Genomic DNA, 20,273 nt, shown 5'->3' with positions numbered 1-20,273 from the left:
CGCGATATGTGAAAAAACACGAAGTTGTCCTAAATGACCGATGATGATAAATAGAGTCCCCCTGTGTGTAATCAAGTCTCCGTATAAATGCACCTGCTCTGTGCTAGTCTCAGGGTTCTGTTTAAAGTGCAGAGAGCATTATGAAAACCAAGGAACACACCAGGCAGGTCCGAGATACTGTTGTGGAGAAGTTTAAAGCCGGATTTGGATACAAAAAGATTTCCCAAGCTTTAAACATCTCAAGGAGCACTGTGCAAGCCATCATATTGAAATGGAAGGAGCATCAGACCACTGCAAATCTACCAAGACCCGGCCGTCCTTCCAAACTTTCTTCTCAAACAAGGAGAAAACTGATCAGAGATGCAGCCAAGAGGCCCACGATCACTCTGGATGAACTGCAGAGATCTACAGCTGAGGTGGGAGAGTCTGTCCATAGGACAACAATCAGTCGTACACTGCACAAATCTGGCGTTTATTGAAGAGTGGCAAGAAGAAAGCCATTTCTCAAAGATATCAATAAAAAGTCTCGTTTAAAGTTTGCCACAAGCCACCTGGGAGACACACCAAACATGTGGAAGAAGGTGCTCTGGTCAGATGAAACCAAAATTGAACTTTTTGGCCACAATGCAAAACGATATGTTTGGCGTAAAAGCAACACAGCTCATCACCCTGAACACACCATCCCAACTGTCAAACATGGTGGTGGCAGCATCATGGTTTGAGCCTGCTTTTCTTCAGCAGGGACAGGGAAGATGGTTAAAATTGACGGGAAGATGGATGCAGCCAAATACAGGAACATTCTGGAAGAAAACCTGTTGGTATCTGCACAAGACCTGAGACTGGGACGGAGATTTATCTTCCAACAGGACAGTGATCCAAAACATAAAGCCAAATCTACAATGGAATGGTTCAAAAATAAACGTATCCAGGTGTTAGAATGGCCAAGTCAAAGTCCAGACCTGAATCCAATTGAGAATCTGTGGAAAGAGCTGAAGACTGCTGTTCACAAACACTCTCCATCCAACCTCACTGAGCTCGAGCTGTTTTGCAAGGAAGAATGGGCAAGAATGTCAGTCTCTCGATGTGCAGAACTGATAGAAACATACCCCAAGCGACTTGCAGCTGTAATTGGAGCAAAAGGTGGTGCTACAAAGTATTAACGCAAGGGGGCCGAATAATATTGCACGCCCCACTTTTCAGTTTTTTATTTGTTAAAAAAGTTTAAATTATCCAATAAATTTTGTTCTACTTCACGATTGCGGCTCACTTGTTGTTGATTCTTGACAAAAAATTAAAATTTTATATCTTTATGTTTGAAGCCTGAAATGTGGCGAAAGGTTGCAAGGTCCAAGGGGGCCGAATACTTTTGCAAGGCACTGTATAATAAAAAAAAAAAAAAAAAAAAACATATATATATATACATACACATTTGTATCTATCTATCTATCTATCTATTAGGGGTGTAATGGTACACAAAAATCTCGATTCGGTACATACCTCGGTTTTGAGGTCGCGGTTCGGTTCATTTTCGGTACAGTGAGAAAACAAAATGCAAAATATAAATGTGCTAGTTGTTTATTATACACTTTTGTGCTTTCAACAATAAGAACATTAGCTTACACAAAGCTAGAATTCTGCTCAAAAAATAAAAAATACAATATTCTGAAATGTAGATATTTTGAAAAACAAAATAAAAATAACTTTGGCTAAGACTTTTTCTTAAAAATGAATATCTGATGTGCAAAATTGAACAGTTGCAACACTGAAGTGAAGAGTTGTTCCATCTATATCAGGGGTGGGCAAACCGGTCCTCGAGGGCCGCAGTGGGTCCTGGTCTTTGTTCCAACTGATTCAGCACAGACAGTTTAACCAACAAGGTTTCAGTGGAAACAAGAAGCACCTGACTGCAATCAACTGATTGCACTTGTAAGAAACCAGATTGGTGAAAGGCTGTCGTCATGATGGGTATGAACAAAAACCCGCACATACTGCGGCCCTTTGTGGAATAGTTTGCCCACCCCTGATCTATATTCTTTTTTAAATTGAATTCCCCACCCAGAGGGCCAACCATCTTCCATGTTAACATTTAACCGTTACCCACGCTGCTCACTGCACTTCTGAGTGGTGCGACGGCCCTGGCCGTTTACCTGTAATTGTTATCTTTTTTTGAGACTGTCAGTCATCTGATCGCCGCGCCCGCCAGCTGGCTGCCTCCCCTGCCGAACGTGGCGTACTCTGATTGACGCCGGACGGGCAGACGACGTCACCGCCACTGACGGGCCACGCTCCCGAACTAGCCGCTGTCTGACATGTATCCATCATGCAGCGCTTTGTTTGCATTTGCGGCAATAACGACACTTGCTTTACGGCAGCTAATCCGATACACGGTCATGCGGCTCTGGGTAATACTATTAGGCCGTTGTTTGAGCTTGCATACCCGCATGTGTATTGTGCCTGAGTCTTGTTAACCAAGTAAAGGCAGCGTTAACAAAAGTCATCTGACCGCTCGTCATTTTACAGTCAACACTCAGAGTTCGCAACTTCGCATTTGTTAGCATACGCGCCGCGTACCTCGTCGCCAGCTGTTTGCTCGCCATTCATTCACCTGTGCATTTGATCACTATTTTGTTTCACTCCCGCTTTTTCGGTTAGGTATTTTGTGTTCATTCGTTATTGGACAGTTTTTTTTTCACCACTGTAAATAAAAGCACCGCAGCAGTAGAGGTAAACTGCCGTTTTCGTTCAACCCGTTTTGTTTAGTGTAGAAGCCAGGGTAGTGGCTGTATTGTTTTTTCTTTTTTACGATCAGGGTTTACTTAGCGGGTGGGGTTCAAGTGTAGTTTCATTTTGTTTGCTGTTTTGGCCTGGGCTTACGTTGAAGCCAGCTTCTTCCGCATTTTGTATATTTTGTTCATTGCAAGTTCGACTTGTGTGAATAAATTTGTGTCTACTTGCATCTTGTGTGCGTGGCTCGTTTTATGTTACGCCCTTAACAGCCATCCGTGGGACGTAACAGTGGGATTATGGGAAGCATGAGCGGCCATTCTGCGCTTGCGTTAAACGTGTCAAATATTTTAACGTGATTAATTAAAAAAATTAATTACCGCCTGTTAACGCGCCAAATTTGACAGCACTTTACATTCTGTCAGAAACTCGTTCGGTATGTCCCCGTACCGAACCGAGGACCACGTACCGAAACGGTTCAATACAAATACATGTACCGTTACACCCTTACTATCTCTCTATCTATCTATCTATACAGATATATATATAGATATAGATATATATATGTGTGTATTAATAAATATTTTTTACAAAATTCAAATTTGATAAATATAAGTTTTAAAAATGTTACTGTCTCACCAAATAATTTTTAAACACGAATGAAGTAGAAAATGCTTGACTTTATTAAATGCTTCATCGAGTGAGTCCACTCAAATCCGCCCAAGCTGCTCACTTACACACAAGGAGTTGCCACAGCAATTGTTTAACAAGTTAAACAATGACTTGACGCGTGCAGCGCGCAGCGCTTTGAAGTTCGCTTCTCTAGCCAGATCAAACATTAAACGTCTGTCAATCATCGTTAACTTTAATAAGCAACTCCAGTGCACTGCCACCAACAAAGAGAAGGGAGAGGGAGACTACGCAATCGGCTTGCCCAGGTCATCTTTTTTTTTTTTTTTTATTGAAAAAAAAAAAAAAAAAATCAGCGATGGACTGAGGGCGTTAAGTTTGAAGCGCAAAGTAGCAAGGGATCACTGTAAACATAAAATCAGAGTTGTGCATCATGTTAAAGACCAAGAATAAAGAATAAAAGTACACACATGTAAAGTGTCCAAACGCAAGAGGCGAATGAAGAGGACGCTGAGAAGCACACATATAGTAGAGTTCCCTCTTAGCCAATTGGATGCCAGGAATGCTAGGCAACAGCCAATGGCAGAGCAGCTCTATGTTACGTTCAGTAACAACTAATCAACTTTGGGAGCTGCGAGTACCAGCCATATTGTATTTTTGTCCTTTCGTATCCTGAAATTTCTGTCGTAACAGGCAATATTTTCCCGTTGAGGCTTGTCTTGACCTGAAAATTCTGTGTGTAGAGAAAATTGTGAACATTTTCTTAATGTGTCCTCAGTGGCTTTTGAGGAATAACACATTAAAGATATCATTCCGTTATCTATTTCCCCCCACGAGATGACCTCTCTCTCACGGAACACTTGCCGGTGTAATGACGCTCATAAAGCACAAAAATATTTTGCAGTCATTTTAGTCCATTATTGACAAGGGTTTTGCAGAAGACCAAAATATTGTTCTGCGAATAAAATTGGAATGTACTTAAATAAATACAACAATAGATGCATCTCTTGTTTAAATTATTCAATGATGAAAACTAGAGTTGTCCAATAATGATTTTTTAACCTATATCGTCCAACTCCAAAAATCCGATTGTGATATCAAACTGAAACCAATACATGTAGTCGTGGACTTAACATATTCAGTGGCGCCTCAAGAAATATTTCATAAGGGTTGGCAAATGGGGCCACTTAAAATCTCGGGGTGGCACACCAAAACTAAAAGCCATAATTTCAGGTTTTTATTCTTCTCTGCCTAACCAGCGGAGCCACAGCAGAACAACGAGTCGTAACTTGCTCGCTGCCGGGGGCTGGCCGATCGGTGAAGACAATCAACTCCGCAACCGTGTGTGACATGAGTCGGGTAGTTTTGTATGATTTTTCATTTTCAAAAGGCAAGAATAAGACTTGGAAAAGCTGCTCGGTTCGGGTTAGCATGTCGGCTAGCTGTCATGCCTCCTGTTTTGTTTACGCTCTTTCATCCATCTCCGAAGACGGGGCAAGGAAATGACAAAAGCCGGACTAACTCCTGTAGCATAAAATATCGGCAGTTTTGACCATTATGCAGTAATTTTGCCCTGTCATACTGAATAAATGTATTTTTAATATTTCATATTCTATTTATCACAAGACTGGTATTTGTCACGACTATACCATTTATTTAGCAATTGGCGAAAGATACTTAGACAAAAAGAATATCCTGTAAAAATATTGGAGTAGAGAAATGTAAACAATCATGACACTTTGCTGCCTTCCGTGGCATTTTCCTCGTTCTGAATCTTCCCCCTCAATGGGCTGAATCCTAAATCAGATAAAATCGTTACCCTGCCGATGTCATCATCCAGCTGGGGACGCTAGAGCGTTATAATGACAGGCGGGGCTAACGGCAGATTAAAAGACTAATTTCATCTGAGCTTGCCAACTTGTTGTAAATAGTCGAATCACCTCAAAATATGATTCTAACTCACATTATAATGCCATTTATTTTATGCTGTCACAGTCACTTTGAATAAATATAACAATAGATGCATCTCTTGTTTTAATGATTCCATGAAGAAAACGAGTTGTCCAATAATGACTTAACCGGTAACTGATATCCTCCAACTCCAAAAATCTGATGCCAATATCAAATTGATAACAATATATGCGGTCGTGGAACATTTTCAGTGGCGCCTCAAGAAATATGTCATAGGGGTGGGCAAAAGGGGCCACTTAAAATCTCAGGATGGACCCCAAAACTAGAAGCCATAATTTCAGGTTTTTATTATGTTATTGTAGTAAACAGGCCAGTCGAAAAATGTCAGAAAGACTTCAGAACACGCCAACTGATGTACTTTGGTTTATTGTGTTATATTTCAAGTTACCAGTGATTTAATGTCCGTAACAGTCCAGTCAACATTTTGAGTTGGGCTCCCCCTGGTGGCGCTATTGAACATTCATTCATTCATTTTCCATGCCGCTTTTTCCTAACGAGGGTGCTGGAGCCTATCCCAGCTGACTACGGGCAGTAGGCAGGGGACACCCTGAACTGGTTGCCAGCCAATCGCAGGGCACAAGGAGACATACAACCATTCACGCACACACTCATACCTACGGACAATTTAGAGTGTTCAATCAGCCTACCATGCATGTTTTTGGGATGTGGGAGGAAACCGGAGTTCCCGGAGGAAACGCAGGCACGGGGAGAACATGCAAACTCCACACAGGAAGGCCAAAGCCCGGGATTGAACCCTTGATCTCAGAACTGTGAGGCGGATGTGCTAACCACTCAGCCACCATGCCGCCGCTATTGAACATATTATGGCTAATAGTATTGTGATGCAGCAGTGGATGCTTTAATAATGATAATGCTCACATAAAAAATCCAATGCATCTTTGTTTGTCGACATCTAATAGTCAAAAGACATAACTGCTATGCTACACAGTGACCAACCCTTATACAAAAGCAGAAGGCTTCTACATACACTTTAAAGGCAACATGCATATTGGCTCAAAACCAATAATGAAAAACCGATATCGATATTATTCGATATCATTTTAAAATGCTTTTACCGGCCGATAATATTGGATAACTCTAATGAAAACACTATTATTGTTGTTCCCACAAGTATGTTAGTGTGCCACGAAGCCAATAATTTAATCATCAGCAGACAAGGAAAAATATTGACTAAACTTTGGACCTTCTTACCTGATAAAAAGTTCAATTAACTTAAATTCTTCTAATAGTTTGCAAACTCTTTCCAATAAATAAAAATGGCAGCAATTTGGTAAATTGACTACAATTCAAAAGCAGAATGTGATTTCAGAGGCCTTTGTTTTCCTAAGATTTTTTTCTTTTCCAAACTTACAGCTGCTTGGCTTTCTCTGGGCTAGGACAAAAATGAAAAGGTTGAATCCAGGTTTTAAGCAGCCCATTCTTCTGGCTCACAAGGGTTCTGTCATCCTCTACAAATGGCTGGCTACAATTTGAGGCCTGTCGAGTTATATTTCTGATAGACAGAAAATGCAGTACAGTTCCAGCTGTATCGTAGTCCCAACTACATTAACACTTTAAAAAAATTTTGCGCAAGGAACATTCATGCAAGATGCGAGTACACCGCCTTTAAAGGGAATGACAGTGTCCGCAGTTATTAGCAGCATATGTAGTCGGCATGGTTCACACTCACAGTACTGCGTCTGTCTGTGCGTGTCTGCCAACACACTAGAACCGAAATGCAACAGCAGGTCAGTCTTGCGCTCCACTAGGCATGAAAATACAGCCTCTACATACCAACAAAAAGTCTGGATAAACAGCATCACCTCAAAGTCTGGTAGAACTCATCCAAAATAAAGGGAGTCAGATTTTTATTCAAATGTTTTAAGAAGATACAGTATGTATAGAACATTTTCATTTCAAAGTCCCATTATTGTTGCCAAGGGCATCGCATGCTATGACAATACAGTTCAATGCTTGCATGCATTAGGAAGAAAAAAAGACCATATATTTGTTTTTCTTTATGAAGTTACTTAATTGTTTGACAGTACACAAAGTGCAATTTAAGTCAGAACCTTATATCCAGGTTTTTTCTTTGAAAGGTATAGATATAAAATACATCTAAAATACTGTTTGCTTCTCATGAGCACCAAACATTCAAATTTTCACCTTGACTTTACAGTCAATAATATGACATAACCATCAACAATGTATAGTCTATTTGTAATATTGCACAAATAATTTTGCAGCAGCAACAGTTTAGGTTTTTTTGTGCTGTGACCAGTTGCAATCTTAGCAATTGGAGTATTAGGGCCACTAGAAAATGGTAAGGAACATAATGTCATCATCTCCATGTTTTGGAGGCTTTAATGGAGTTTGCATATTTAAAAATACAGTGGTGCCTCTACTTATGAACGTTTCTACACACGTTATTTTCAGATTACGACACATTTAAACGGGAAAATATTGCCTCTTGTTAAGAAAGAAATTTCAGGTTACGAGAGGCAAAAATACTATACAACACAGTGATCCCACATTTTTTTGTGGTTAATGGGGACCACAACCTGCCACAATATGTAAAAAACGCAAAGTAGCGCCCCCACCAAGAATTTTCTTTTGTGTTCAATGTATTTATTCAGATTTAGCGTTGGAAAGAGATATATATAAAATGTTTTTTAATCTTTTTCCCAAAGTATAATTTAAAAAATAAATTATATAAATATATATACATACACATTAGTAAGTATGTGTGTATATATATATATATATATATATATATATATATACACACACATACACACACACACATATATATATATATAATGTTTTTTTAAGAAATTCAAATGTGATAAATATAAGTTGTAAAAATGTTACTGTACCACCGAATTATTTTTAAACAAGAATAAAGTAAAAAATGTTTGTCTTTATTAAATGCTTCATTGAGTGAGTCCACTCAAGCTGCTCACTTACACACAGAGTTGCTGTTTAACAACTGTTTAACAAGTTAAATGATGATTGACGCATCGGGCGCTTATAAAGTTTCGGCTTCCAAAACATCTCTGGCAAGATCAAACCTTACCGTCCGTCAATTATCGTTAATTTTAAAAAGCAACTCCAGTGCACTGCCTGACCACGAAAAGCAGCAGAAGCGAAAGTGAGAGACTACGTGATCAGATCGAGACAGCAAATCTGTATTTATTCATTAATTGAAAAAAAAAAAAAAAAAATCCGCGATGGACTGACGGCACAAAGTTTGAAGCACTAAATAGCAAGGGATCACTGTAGTGTAAAAGATATGTATGCACTTCCTGCTTTTAAATGTCACGCCATAAGATCCCGCTGCCCTATTGGTCATAATCTTTCCCTTCCCCTTCAGTATGTTGCTCTCCTATTGGCCAGGTTTCAATTTGGATATTGCAGTATGATGACATTCACAGGCACGACTGTGTTATTGTTGCTATAGGGCAGTGGTGTCCAAACTATTCCACATAGGGCCGCAGTGGGTGCTGGATTTCATTCCTACAAAACAAGACGACATCTTTTCACCAATCTGGTGTCTCACAAGTGTAATCAGTTGATTGCAGTCAGGTGCTGCTTGTTTTAGCACAAACTTCATTACCTAAACTGTTTGTGCTCGATTGGTAGGAACAAAAACCAGGACCCACAGTACCCCTTGAGGACAGGTTTGGAAACCAAAGTTACTAGTATAGGGGGTCAACGTCTGAGCCAAATGAGCACAAGGCTCCTCGTGTTTTTGTCTCATGAAGAGTTTTTTTAGGCCCACAAACGGTTCATTCCATTACTAGCACATGAGGGCACTGGCCTCCTCGCATTTGTTTGTCACGAAGAGTGAGATAGGCGGTAGGAACCATCAATCTCGTGGGAAAGAACATTGCTTCACTCGAAAGGTAAGATATATTTTTGTCTTTTTTTCTTTACATTTTTTTTCTATTATCTACTTCTCTACTTCTTTACAGGTATTAACGATTAGGTTAGGTACATGAAATGATTCAAATATGTTTGGCTGTTTTTTTAGTCCAGCTTTAAACCAATTATAAATTTTACAGTTTTTCTCAATTGCTTTAGTACGTTTCTCTGCTCAGACCTGAAATTCTCAAAACTACTTGTTCAATCCTCACAACATCAAGTACACATCAAAAAAGCAGTTTCTCACTTCGCATTTCTTTGAGCAAGTTTTGTAAATCCATGCAAATGATTTTGTACAATTCTCTGCTCTTTCCTACATTATCAACTGCATCTGTCATGATGGTCAAAAAAGATTATAATGGGTCTATGTTGAATAGTCTGACTACCCACAACATTATTAGTTCATTCCATAAGTCCTTACATGCAAAATGGATAAACATGTTGTAAGAATAAGTCAACATGCGTGTGCTTATTTCTAAGCATTTCCATTACTTATTTTCTAAATCTGTCTGAATTGATAAATTGCTACCAGGTGAGTCTTTGGCCACAGATCTACAATATATGTGCCAGGCCAAAGGAGAGGGAACATAACTATGGGTACTGCCATCGCAGAGAATGGTATGCTCACCCATATTCCCATCATGAGGCCTCACACCACAGAATGTCTTGTCAATTTTTTAGACACACTCTACAGGGGCCTCATTCCTAAACATGATAATAGTTTGGGCCATGTGAGTTTCCACCACTCAAACATAACCAGGGAATGGTTTGCAACCCACAACAGAATGGTAATGGAGTTCCTCCCACCATACTTCCCATTCCTCAATCCTAAAGATTTTTTTTTTCTCAGCATGGAGATTGCAAGTGTGTGATCGCCAACCTCACAGATGACTCTCCTGGATGCCATGAATGCAGCATGCAGTGACATCACAGCAGATGCCTGCAGATGCTGGATAAGGCATTCAAGAAGATTTTTTTCCACCCTATATAGCAAGAGAGGACATCCGGTGTTATGTGGATGAAAATTTGTGGCCCAACAGAGGAAAACGTAAAAATGTGTATAAAGAACGGTGAAAAAATTCCAACCAACACTCGAACTTTAGTTGCGCCGATTGTCTTACGTTCACATTTGTAATTTTGCTTTTTATGTTTTTTTTTTCTTTGGGATACTCAGTGCTGTCTTTTGCTCTCTGTATCACATTTACATGGTCGTTCAAGACATTGTAAAAACAGTAAAAGTGCAAACTGAATCTTGTCCAGTCCTTTGCAATCAATCTCCCACACACAAAGGTGTAACTTGCAATTTTCATCAAAACGTACAGTATGTAAACTATCTTCACAATCAGAGCCTTCCACCAGAACAACTGTTATATTGAGAGCATGACAAAATAATTCGACTGTCTTGTATGCACACAATGAAACAAGGACTTGTGATTCTGACAGCACTGACATGTTCATTGACACAGGTATTTAATTTTGAGTGAAAGACTAAGAATTTTGCAGAAAAAACTGGCTTTTGCAGGTAATCCATGTTGATTTGCTACTTGAGTGACGTGTTTTGAGAAATGCACAAACTGTTCTGAGAATTTCAATTCTGATCTGAGAAACATACTAAAGCAGATGAGAAAAACTGTACGGAAGAGGTGTGTCAGTAGTGCTTGGAACAGATAAGGGTATTTACATGTCATCTTTATTTACGAAATTTTCGGGTTACGAGACTACTTCCAGAACCAATTAATGTCGTAAGTAGAGGTACCACTGTACATATAAAGCCATGGTATTCTTGTAAAATTGCAACTCCATTCTTTTGAATTATATTTGTGACCTGGCATAGTAAAATGAGCCAGAAATCGCACACAGATTTTGAAATATAAGATGTTGAAAATGGAATTTCCTCATTTAATGTTCTTTTATTGAATCATAGTTTCATTACCATATAATAAATAAACCTTGAAAATTGTTCAGAAATATGGGGTGAATCCCTAATTTACGGTGTCTTTTTAGCTAATTTCGTACACATTATAATACATGAAGCTAAAATTAAGCAGGGAACGTGCATGGATTCTCACATTACCTTGTTGTTCTGAAGATACCGGCCTTTGATTAGTCTATTTTGGTCAACTTCAAAATATACTGGCCTCTGATTGGTGTAAATCTTCACACTCAGTGTATTGTGAGATAGTGAGTCAATTGTCGGAACACACTCTGTGGCTTTTGCGCCGGTTCTCAGGGTAAAAAAAAACATGATTGCGTAAAATTGAATGGCTGTTTGGGAAAAAAACAGAAGATGCTGACAGTCTAATGATCAGCTGCAATATGGGTGGCACTGCAAATGCATGGCAGTAGGCTGAGGATAATGAGACATGAAGGCAGCATCGGAGAGAATTCAGAGACCGACGATTGATCTGGTTAACTTTAAAATGATGCTCGTGATAGTAAAATCAATGAGAATGACAATAATGCTTCAGGTTTGGACATACACCAATCAATCAATCAATCAATCGAGAATCTTATGTTGTTTATAAGGTTTAATTAGAAAGTTTCATTATGAACCTCAAAAGTGAAAAGAAATACTTTAAACTCATGAATTCATGGCTGAAATGTATAGTAAATTGTTCTTCAGTATGTTCTGGATTTTTGTACCAAATTTGGACGATGCTGGTTTGCGAAGGGACAAGTGAAGGGGTTGTCAAAATTTTCCGATTTTCTCTTAATTTTTTAAATCCATGATGTACGGACCACCCAACTTCAAGTTGCAATTTCTTGGACATGAAACTTTATAGCAAAATGTTTCATTAGAAAGAAAGAAACCAAAATCCCTGTTTTAACAAAAAGGTCCCTGGGACTCATTTTGCTGTGCTGGGTCACATAAAATGATTTAACAAAATTGCAACTTACCTTACTTTTATCATGCGTTTACACATAAAAGTATTTGTACAGTAACAATATGTAAAATTATTATATTGTATATACATACAATATCCATACAGAGAGTGATATTAGGTTTTCTCACTTCATTAAAGTACTTTGGTCCTGTTGGCTTTATTCTGGAAAGTGTCTGACTTTTATTTGAAATATTGCAACTTTGTTACATGAACAAAACACTCATCTTCTTAACCCCAATACGCATATACGACTGTGATATTACCACCTAATTCTTGTAAAATGACAACATTAAATTTCTATTATTTCAAATTGTCTTTTTTTTGTAAGAAGAAATTTCTTCAGACAATTAGCACTGCACTTCATTTTGATTAAATTATAACTTATTTTACAAACGAAATACTTTTCTCATGATAAAACACTACACTCTAATGGTACAGTGCTTACCTTTTTGTTGCTATAATTGTTATTTTGTTTATGATTGTTTTTTGTTATGATTGTTTTTTGTTAACAGTTTGCAACTTTATTCCATTATATTATTTCTTTAAATAGCCATTTCATACTAACAAAATCACACTTTCTTACTCAGAAATGTTCTTTTCTCATATCTCATATTTTATCAATATGGCCCTAATACTCCTTCATAAAGCGGGACTGAGTGGATGACAAAAAAACCTAATTTCTCTAAAAGTAGAAAAAAAGACCGATGCATAGTGCCCATATTTAAGAAAAGAAAAAAACTAACTTGCAGATTAATATAAAAGTTTTTCGGTTATATACATTCAGAACACACTAGTGATGAAGGAATTATTGTGAACGGGAACATGATAATTAGACAAATTTGGTAATTTCATCTGCCTTCTAAAATGCAGTGAAGACAAAAAAGAGGGTAACAAAACATGAGAAATAAATCACAAATACAAAAATCACAGCTAATAAACATTAGTTAGAAATTCCACCCCACCATGGCACATCTTTTTTTTCTCTTTTAGATATGTCATGCATAGATTTGTACAAAAAAGCCTTTAGATCCACTACTGTATTTCAAAACGTATTTAAAGGTTATTTAAGTTGCTTTACATAAAAATAAAATAATAATAACAATAATAGTAAAAAAAAACATTATGCACAGTCAGATTTTTTGGGGTGTCTTCTTCTTTTTTTTTTTAAACGTGCAAGCATAAGGGAGCATCAGTGCTTTTTTTTTTTTTTTTTTTAAACATACAAAAACACAATAAGGAACATTCACGAGTTTCACTTGAGGTTCAAGAAGCGAGTGTTGTTAGTCCAAATGATTGAAGTTGAAGTTAAAACAATACCAACAATATGGGAATAACCAGTAGATATTAGATATGAGGTTTCCCTCAAATCAGTTGACCAACTCACATTTGAAGTTCAGCAATATCTCTTTATCAGCAAAGTGTCTCTCTCTCTCTCACACGGTTTTGTTTTGTCCCTATCCCTCACAAAAAGTGGTTGTATTCCCTTTTTTTCCTTTTTTGTTGTTGCAGGTATCATTCAGACAAACATGAAGCCATAAGTATTTAACATCTTAAGATTTTCTTTGACTTTTTTGTAAGCATATCAATTCTTTGCCCGTAGCTCGCCAACTGACATGAGAGCAGCTTCACGAAATGGCTACCTGGCAAGCTCCCACGACTGCAGTTTCAGTGCCAGTTTTCATGTCCATAATGCTGCTCCAATGCCTTGTAAAATTTACACTATATGCTCTTAAAGCCACTAGTGAAAGTACTTACGGGTAACTCCTTGTGCAGGCCTTAATGCAAAGTCAAAATAGGTCAATATATGTATATACCGTAACTCTCTGACTATAAACCACTACTTATTTTCCCTCATTTTGAATCCTGCGGCTTATAGTCATGAGCGGCTTTTTGTTTATTTATTTGGGTTAATAGGTAACACTTTATTTGCCAGCGGTGTCATAAGACTGTCATTAGACTGTCGTCATAATTATAACGTGACACTGTTATAGGCATTAATGAATGCTTATGACAGATGTCATTAATTGTAAGTTTAGTCACTAACTCCTTTTATGTCCAGCCTGGATCTGTTACATCCATTTAAAAGTGAGAATTTGTTGGATGACACCAAGGCTAGGTTCATATTGCAGGTCTTAATGCACAATTCAAGAATTTTTTGTCATATCTGTTTTTTTGGCGTGCCCATTGACTGCCTTTGTCAATTTAGCCCGTTCAAGTATTATGCATGCGCACTAATTCGCAGTTTGACACGAGCTGGGCAAACTGACCCTCATGCGAGGAAGCGTCAAAACAAATAATCACGCACTGTGCGTGCATGACGCACAAACATAAGCCTTATGTGTGTGTAAGTTTGCCCCGACTCGGCCATGTACGCAATACTGAAATATTGATCATTTGGCGCACAGTAAGAAACCGAGTATTAACAGGCTTATCTATTCCTTCATTTTATTTTTTTATGACTGTGATCAAGCCCGCCTCCTACGTAGTAAAAGCTAGGTGCTAATGCTAATGAACAGCTACATCGCTGCCGTCTTGCATGCCGCTCTCGCTCTTTGCTGACGTAATTACTGCATGAATTCTGATTTGGGAGACCTTACAGTTCAGACCGCCACCACATTCTGGAAAAACGTGCCCCAGATCAGATTTAAACCACATACAAAAGTGACCCAGATCGGATTTTAAATTGTCCACTTCTATGCAACTTGTCCTATTCAGACAGTCAAGTTAATGCCTCACTCAAGTCGGGAAAACCACGAAAAAATCGGATTCGTGCTTAAGACTTGCAGTATGAACCTAGCCTAAATGACATCTGTTATAAGCATTCATTAATGGTTATGACAGTCTTATGACATCGCTGTCAAATAAAGTGTTACTGGTTAATATTTTTTGGTGTAAATATCCCATAAATATACAGTGAAGGCAGCTGAGGCTTATAATCCGGTGCGGCTTATTGATGAACAAATGCCGTTTTTGTGTCAAATTTGATGGGTGGCGGCTTATAGTCAGTTGCACATTGTAGTCTGAAAATTACGGTATATATTACATACATTGTTCAAAAATCAGTCGATTTATTCCTTCATTCATCATCCATTCTTCTGATAAATTAATGAAATATTCACAGAAAATTAAAATAGTAATTAAAAATATTTACATATTTGATAGTATTTAGCTAATTCATGCCATTGACAATGATAGACGTGCAATTCATTTAAACTCTGAGGACTGACTGTGAATGCTCATGTTTCAATGCCATTAATCATTCGCTGAAAGCCTCCCCCAGTCAAAATGGATCAGACGTCTAGCACTGTCAATGGCAGCCAATGGGTTACAATGAGCATTCAGTGCACTATCAAGAAGTAAAGTAACCCTTACCGATTTCAGGTTATTAAGCATCATCATCTTTACTTGAATGCTGTGAACCAATCCCTACCTAAAGTCAGTACGCCTGCTCTAGGAGTTTGGTGTTTTCATTTCAACAAACTGGTCAATAATAGTGTAAATTGTACACATTGGGCAAATGTTGCTGTTAGAAAAAAATTTCCAAAGTGGAGCTGAACTGCAATCCATGAGTGAAAAACGTTTTGCCAGATGGCAATTTAGCTTCAAGACTGTTAGTCTAGGGTCTCAATGATAAATACAAGGGAAAAAAACATGTATGGTGACTTTCAGGACATCCTAAAGTCATATGAAAAGATTCACAATATACCTTGCAAAACAGTTCCTCTAGTATTTTGCTTGAAGTGATGAAAATGAAGAGTCTCTTCACAAAGCACTACACCAAGTGATCTTAAAGCTTTCTATTTTTAGTAAATCGTAGGTCAGAAGTAGGTGAAATTCCTCATAAATGTTCAAGGAACACATGCAGTAGTAAACAATTCATCACTCCCTTTACACCCGATTTCATCAATAAAATATGTTACATTAGACACTGCCACTCATACCGTATGCAAGAGTGAGGCAGATATATATATTTTTTTTATAAATTTGATTTGACTAAAAGTGGTGATGAAGACTGAGAATTTTTCCCTGACTTCCTGAAAAGTTTGTGCACTCATCACCACTAAACTCCTGCCACTCTCCCACCCTATCTGAAAGAATGAATCATGGGGTTGGAGGGGAAACACAACAGCCTGAGGCAGAGCATGCCAACGCGAAACGACGCATGCAGAGAGAAGAAAGACCGTTCCAAGAGTCTCGACTTAAACGTCTCATGGTTTCCTCCTCACCGTGTCCAGGCTAAAGTAGAAAATTGACAGCTAAAGGGACGCTGGGAAGAACTTCGAAAAACCTACTGCATTAGGAAAGAGCTTCGTTTTCTCCAACATAAGGCTGCTCAATGCTCCTCATGCTGTCTTCAGGCTGCTGTTTCCTGTAAGAGAACATACACAAGCAGCAGAAGTGAGGCAAGACCACAGGCTGGTGTCTGGACTGTACAAGTATGCACAGAGAAAAAACAACCACGATTCAAAGAGACAAGCACTCAAGGCCAGCTTTTGAGCAAAGTCACACAGAGCCTCCACGTAGGGTTGCCACCTTTCAGAAATAGAAATACGGGACACCCCCCCCTCGCGCCCAAAGCCTTACGGGCAAAAAAACATGGGGGCATCCCCAAAACTCCTAAAATGCATAGAATTGTATCTATTTTTAGATGAGAAAACTGCATTGTGCCCTATGCGGGCATGGCAGTATCCTTGCAGCAGACTGTTTTTTAAAAAAAAATTTTATCGCAGGTTAGTGAAAACGAAGTTGTGAATATCGTAATTAACATTTGTGTTGTCAGCACTGAATCCGGTCACGTGACCCATTGACAAGCCAAATTTCTGAAGGGAATGTTCCAGGAGAGCTACAATTCCAGCAGCTGACTCGTCTGCATTCTCTATGAAGTCTAGCATTTTATTGGTGACCCCAGACTCTGGACTGAAGTACTGGACAGCAAGGGGAAACATCTTCCTGCTCAATTTATTCGAGGCATCGGTCTGTATGGAGAATCGGATGGGTGACGTTAAGATCTTGAGCACATCACCCACTGCCTTTGTTTCAACAGTGCCTCTTGCTTTGTTCTCCCATAAGTCATTTTCTTCACCATTTTGAAATCACATAAAAATCTTCTGATTGAGCATGTGTCAACAGTCAGCATGTGGAAAAGCGCTATACAAGTATAACACCATTTACCATATTGCAGCTCTGGCCACGTTTTACTGACTGCTATACCTGTGTCACCTCAGCTGCAGTAACTTAGAGGGTAGGAGTGGGATGATGTCAAATTATTGCTTTAATTTTGGTATCACTATTAATCAATCAATAGATAATATATAATCGCAGTAGGACTATTTATTCAGTGTTTATTTGCTGTTAATCTATTAGGAATAATTCCAAATGAGGAGCATTAGTTAGCATAACAAAATAAGATGTTCTTTATGCGTACATAAATTCATTCCATATTGATTGATAATAAATGCATGTTTCCCAAAAAACCAAAAACAAATCAACATTCCTGAAAATAATCAACCATGGTAGCAATTGAAATAGCCTAGCTATGCTCCTATCAATGCAAGATGTATGAAGGTAATATAAATATAGCCTATATGTTATCCATATACAAGAGCATAATAACATACCAAATCAAGCTCAGGGGATGTTTCAGGTACAAAGAATTGTGACGAAGGCTATTTTGAGATGTTACATTCCCTTTGTGGAGGTCCCCTGCAGCATGCTGTTTTACATCTCCCTGAGACACTGCAAAAACTTTCCTACCTGCCTTGCAGTTCGCTTTGTATTCATCATCAGTGACTCTATCGAGCCACGGGTTACCCTCTTCCCACTCCAGTATATTTTTTGGAGACGTTTCCTCTTTTGAGGATGAGGTGGGGTGTCCTGAGCGTTTGGTGTTGAAAACACCTTTGTTTTGAAAACGCGCGGGGCAGTGCATTGAGCAAAGCGAGCGAGATAACTAGGCAACGAACCTGGAAATGGAGCGCAGTGCAGGGCAGACAGCAGCGGGCAGGCAGATAAACTGTCTTTAATATTTCCTGCCCTTTTTTGTTCATTATTGTTGGTTCAGTGTTCACTCATGAGCACAGGTGTGTTAGTGTGTGCCAGACGTGCATGGGCTGAATGCATTTTTAAACTCCACGAACGTTTGGCGGGCGAGCTACCACTAGCTAATGGCTACAGTGGAGGATCACCTCTTCTTCTTTTTCTGCCTATTCCTAGACGCTTTTTATTGCCCCCTACAGTATGGGAAAATAACGGCTAACAGCAGTTGGAGCTGGCAAGTCATGCCTCGTATAAATGCTGAAAAATGTGTGCTAGTTGGACTCTTTACATCTCATTTACACGCGGTTAAAGGCAGATGGGTAACACTTTATAATAACTATCCGTTTTACTAGTTAATAGATCATTAGTAAACTGTTGATAAATGATTTATTGTTGATTTGTGAAGTATTTGTTAACAGTTTGTTAAGCATTTACAGGATGCTCTTAACCTGAAACACAGTTTGTGTAGAAACATTTCAAGTTTTTGTGTGTAACGTTTGGCATTTCTATCTTTTCAGGTTAAGAAATGCCGCTCACTTCAAAAGAAAAGGCATTTTGATAAGGCATTTTGCAGGCAGCGCACATTTATGAAAATCTGCCATAGAACCAACAAATATTTGTACTTTTCTTTGTATATTTAACCAATAAAACGTATGACCTTCAACATAAAGTGTATATAGTTTTATTAAGATCCATCAACTTGCATGGGCATTTAGAATTGGGTCAACCATATTGGAACACCCTGTAAATGCTTAACAAACTGTTAACAAATACTTCACAAATCAACAATAAATCATTTATCAACAGTTTACTAATGATCTATTAACTAGTAAAACGGATAGTTATTATAAAGTGTTACCGGCAGATGAATAGTTCAATTCTTGAGCATTTTACTCGGTCGCTCGGCTGGCCTGGGAACACCTTGGAATCCCGCCGGAGGAGCTGGCTGAAGTGGCTGGGGAGAGGGAAGTCTGGGCTTCCATGCTAAAGCTGCTGCCCCCGCGACCCGACCCCGGACTAAGCGGAAGATAATGGATGGATGGATGGATGGAAATTTTATTCAATGCATCATTGGCTGTGTCGTGTCAAACCTCACATTACAAAAAAATATTGAATTGAACGCATACTTCTGAGTTACTGCCATAGGAACACCTTAGCAAGGTGGCAAGCAAGGGACGTGCCTCGCTGCCGGCCTCTACCTGATGACGTAATTTACAGAAGACTTTGCCAGCACTTCAATACAGAAGTATAGCACTACGTTATCCTCTCCATATATTGCAAAGATTTTCTGGGTTTAACTCACGAGATTCATCATGCCATCTCCATGTGTAGTGATGAATTGCTCACACGAAGGTTCAAGACTATCAGTGGTTCAAAAAACCTTCCTCTGCAAGGACATTTTTTGTGAGAGTCAAGCAGAAGAGCTTCTTCCCAGCTCCTCGATTGCTTCTTTGTTTTCAACATTTCAGCAACGACAGCTTTGAAATTCTGTATCCTAGGAGAATACAACCTTGGTTTTTCAAAGACTAGTAAGTAGACCCTTACTGGCTTTAGTAATTCTAAAATTTGATGCATTTCTGTTGGTATCGGAGGGGAAATCGTACTGCCTGTTTGTTGAAGTGAGACTTGTTTTTTCTTGTTGTTGTTGCTGGCCTGTCATAAGTAGATAGGACACCTGAAAGGTCATCTATTCATGTGAATGATACTTTTATTACCAAATCTACATAACTACTCATCTGTTTTTTGCAATTACTGATATACTGATATATCACAGAATGACCGGGGAAAGAAAGGTTTAAGGAGAAATCACAATGCTATACATAGGCTTGCCACTCTTCCTTTCGTGAAGTGTCGAGCCGCTAATGGGCGTCATCACCACCACGTTTGTTGTGCCGAGTAAATCATCGTCATCTGACGCCTCGGGTTTAAGCAGTAAGGATTAATTGAAGATAATCTTTCCTGGGAGCCCTCGTCATCAATAAAGTCATGACAAAGCGATTCTGAACGGCTACTTTTGCTGGAAATATCACTATCGGTGCTGCTATGGATAAATTCTGTCATATATTCTGTTGTAGGGGTGTGACAAAATATCGAAATTGTGAT

The 20,273-nt window shown here is 38.7% G+C and overlaps 1 protein-coding gene across 1 annotated transcript in view; it reads right to left on the bottom strand.

The window, feature by feature from the left end:
* Window positions 1-5,885: 5,885 nt before the first annotated feature.
* Window positions 5,886-20,273, bottom strand: part of LOC130905504 (calcium/calmodulin-dependent protein kinase kinase 2) — a 44,217-nt gene continuing 29,829 nt past the window's right edge. Inside the window, exon 17 of the mRNA XM_057818993.1 lies at window positions 5,886-16,503. Coding sequence (XP_057674976.1) covers window positions 16,431-16,503 — 73 coding nt within the window. The 3' untranslated portion in view covers window positions 5,886-16,430. The remainder of the gene's footprint in view (window positions 16,504-20,273) is intronic.

Source organism: Corythoichthys intestinalis, chromosome 17, assembly GCF_030265065.1.
Source record: "Corythoichthys intestinalis isolate RoL2023-P3 chromosome 17, ASM3026506v1, whole genome shotgun sequence".
NCBI classification, from domain to species: Eukaryota; Metazoa; Chordata; class Actinopteri; order Syngnathiformes; family Syngnathidae; genus Corythoichthys; species Corythoichthys intestinalis.
The sequence above is the reverse complement of the archived record's forward strand: the minus strand, read 5'-3'. Positions and strand labels throughout refer to the sequence as shown.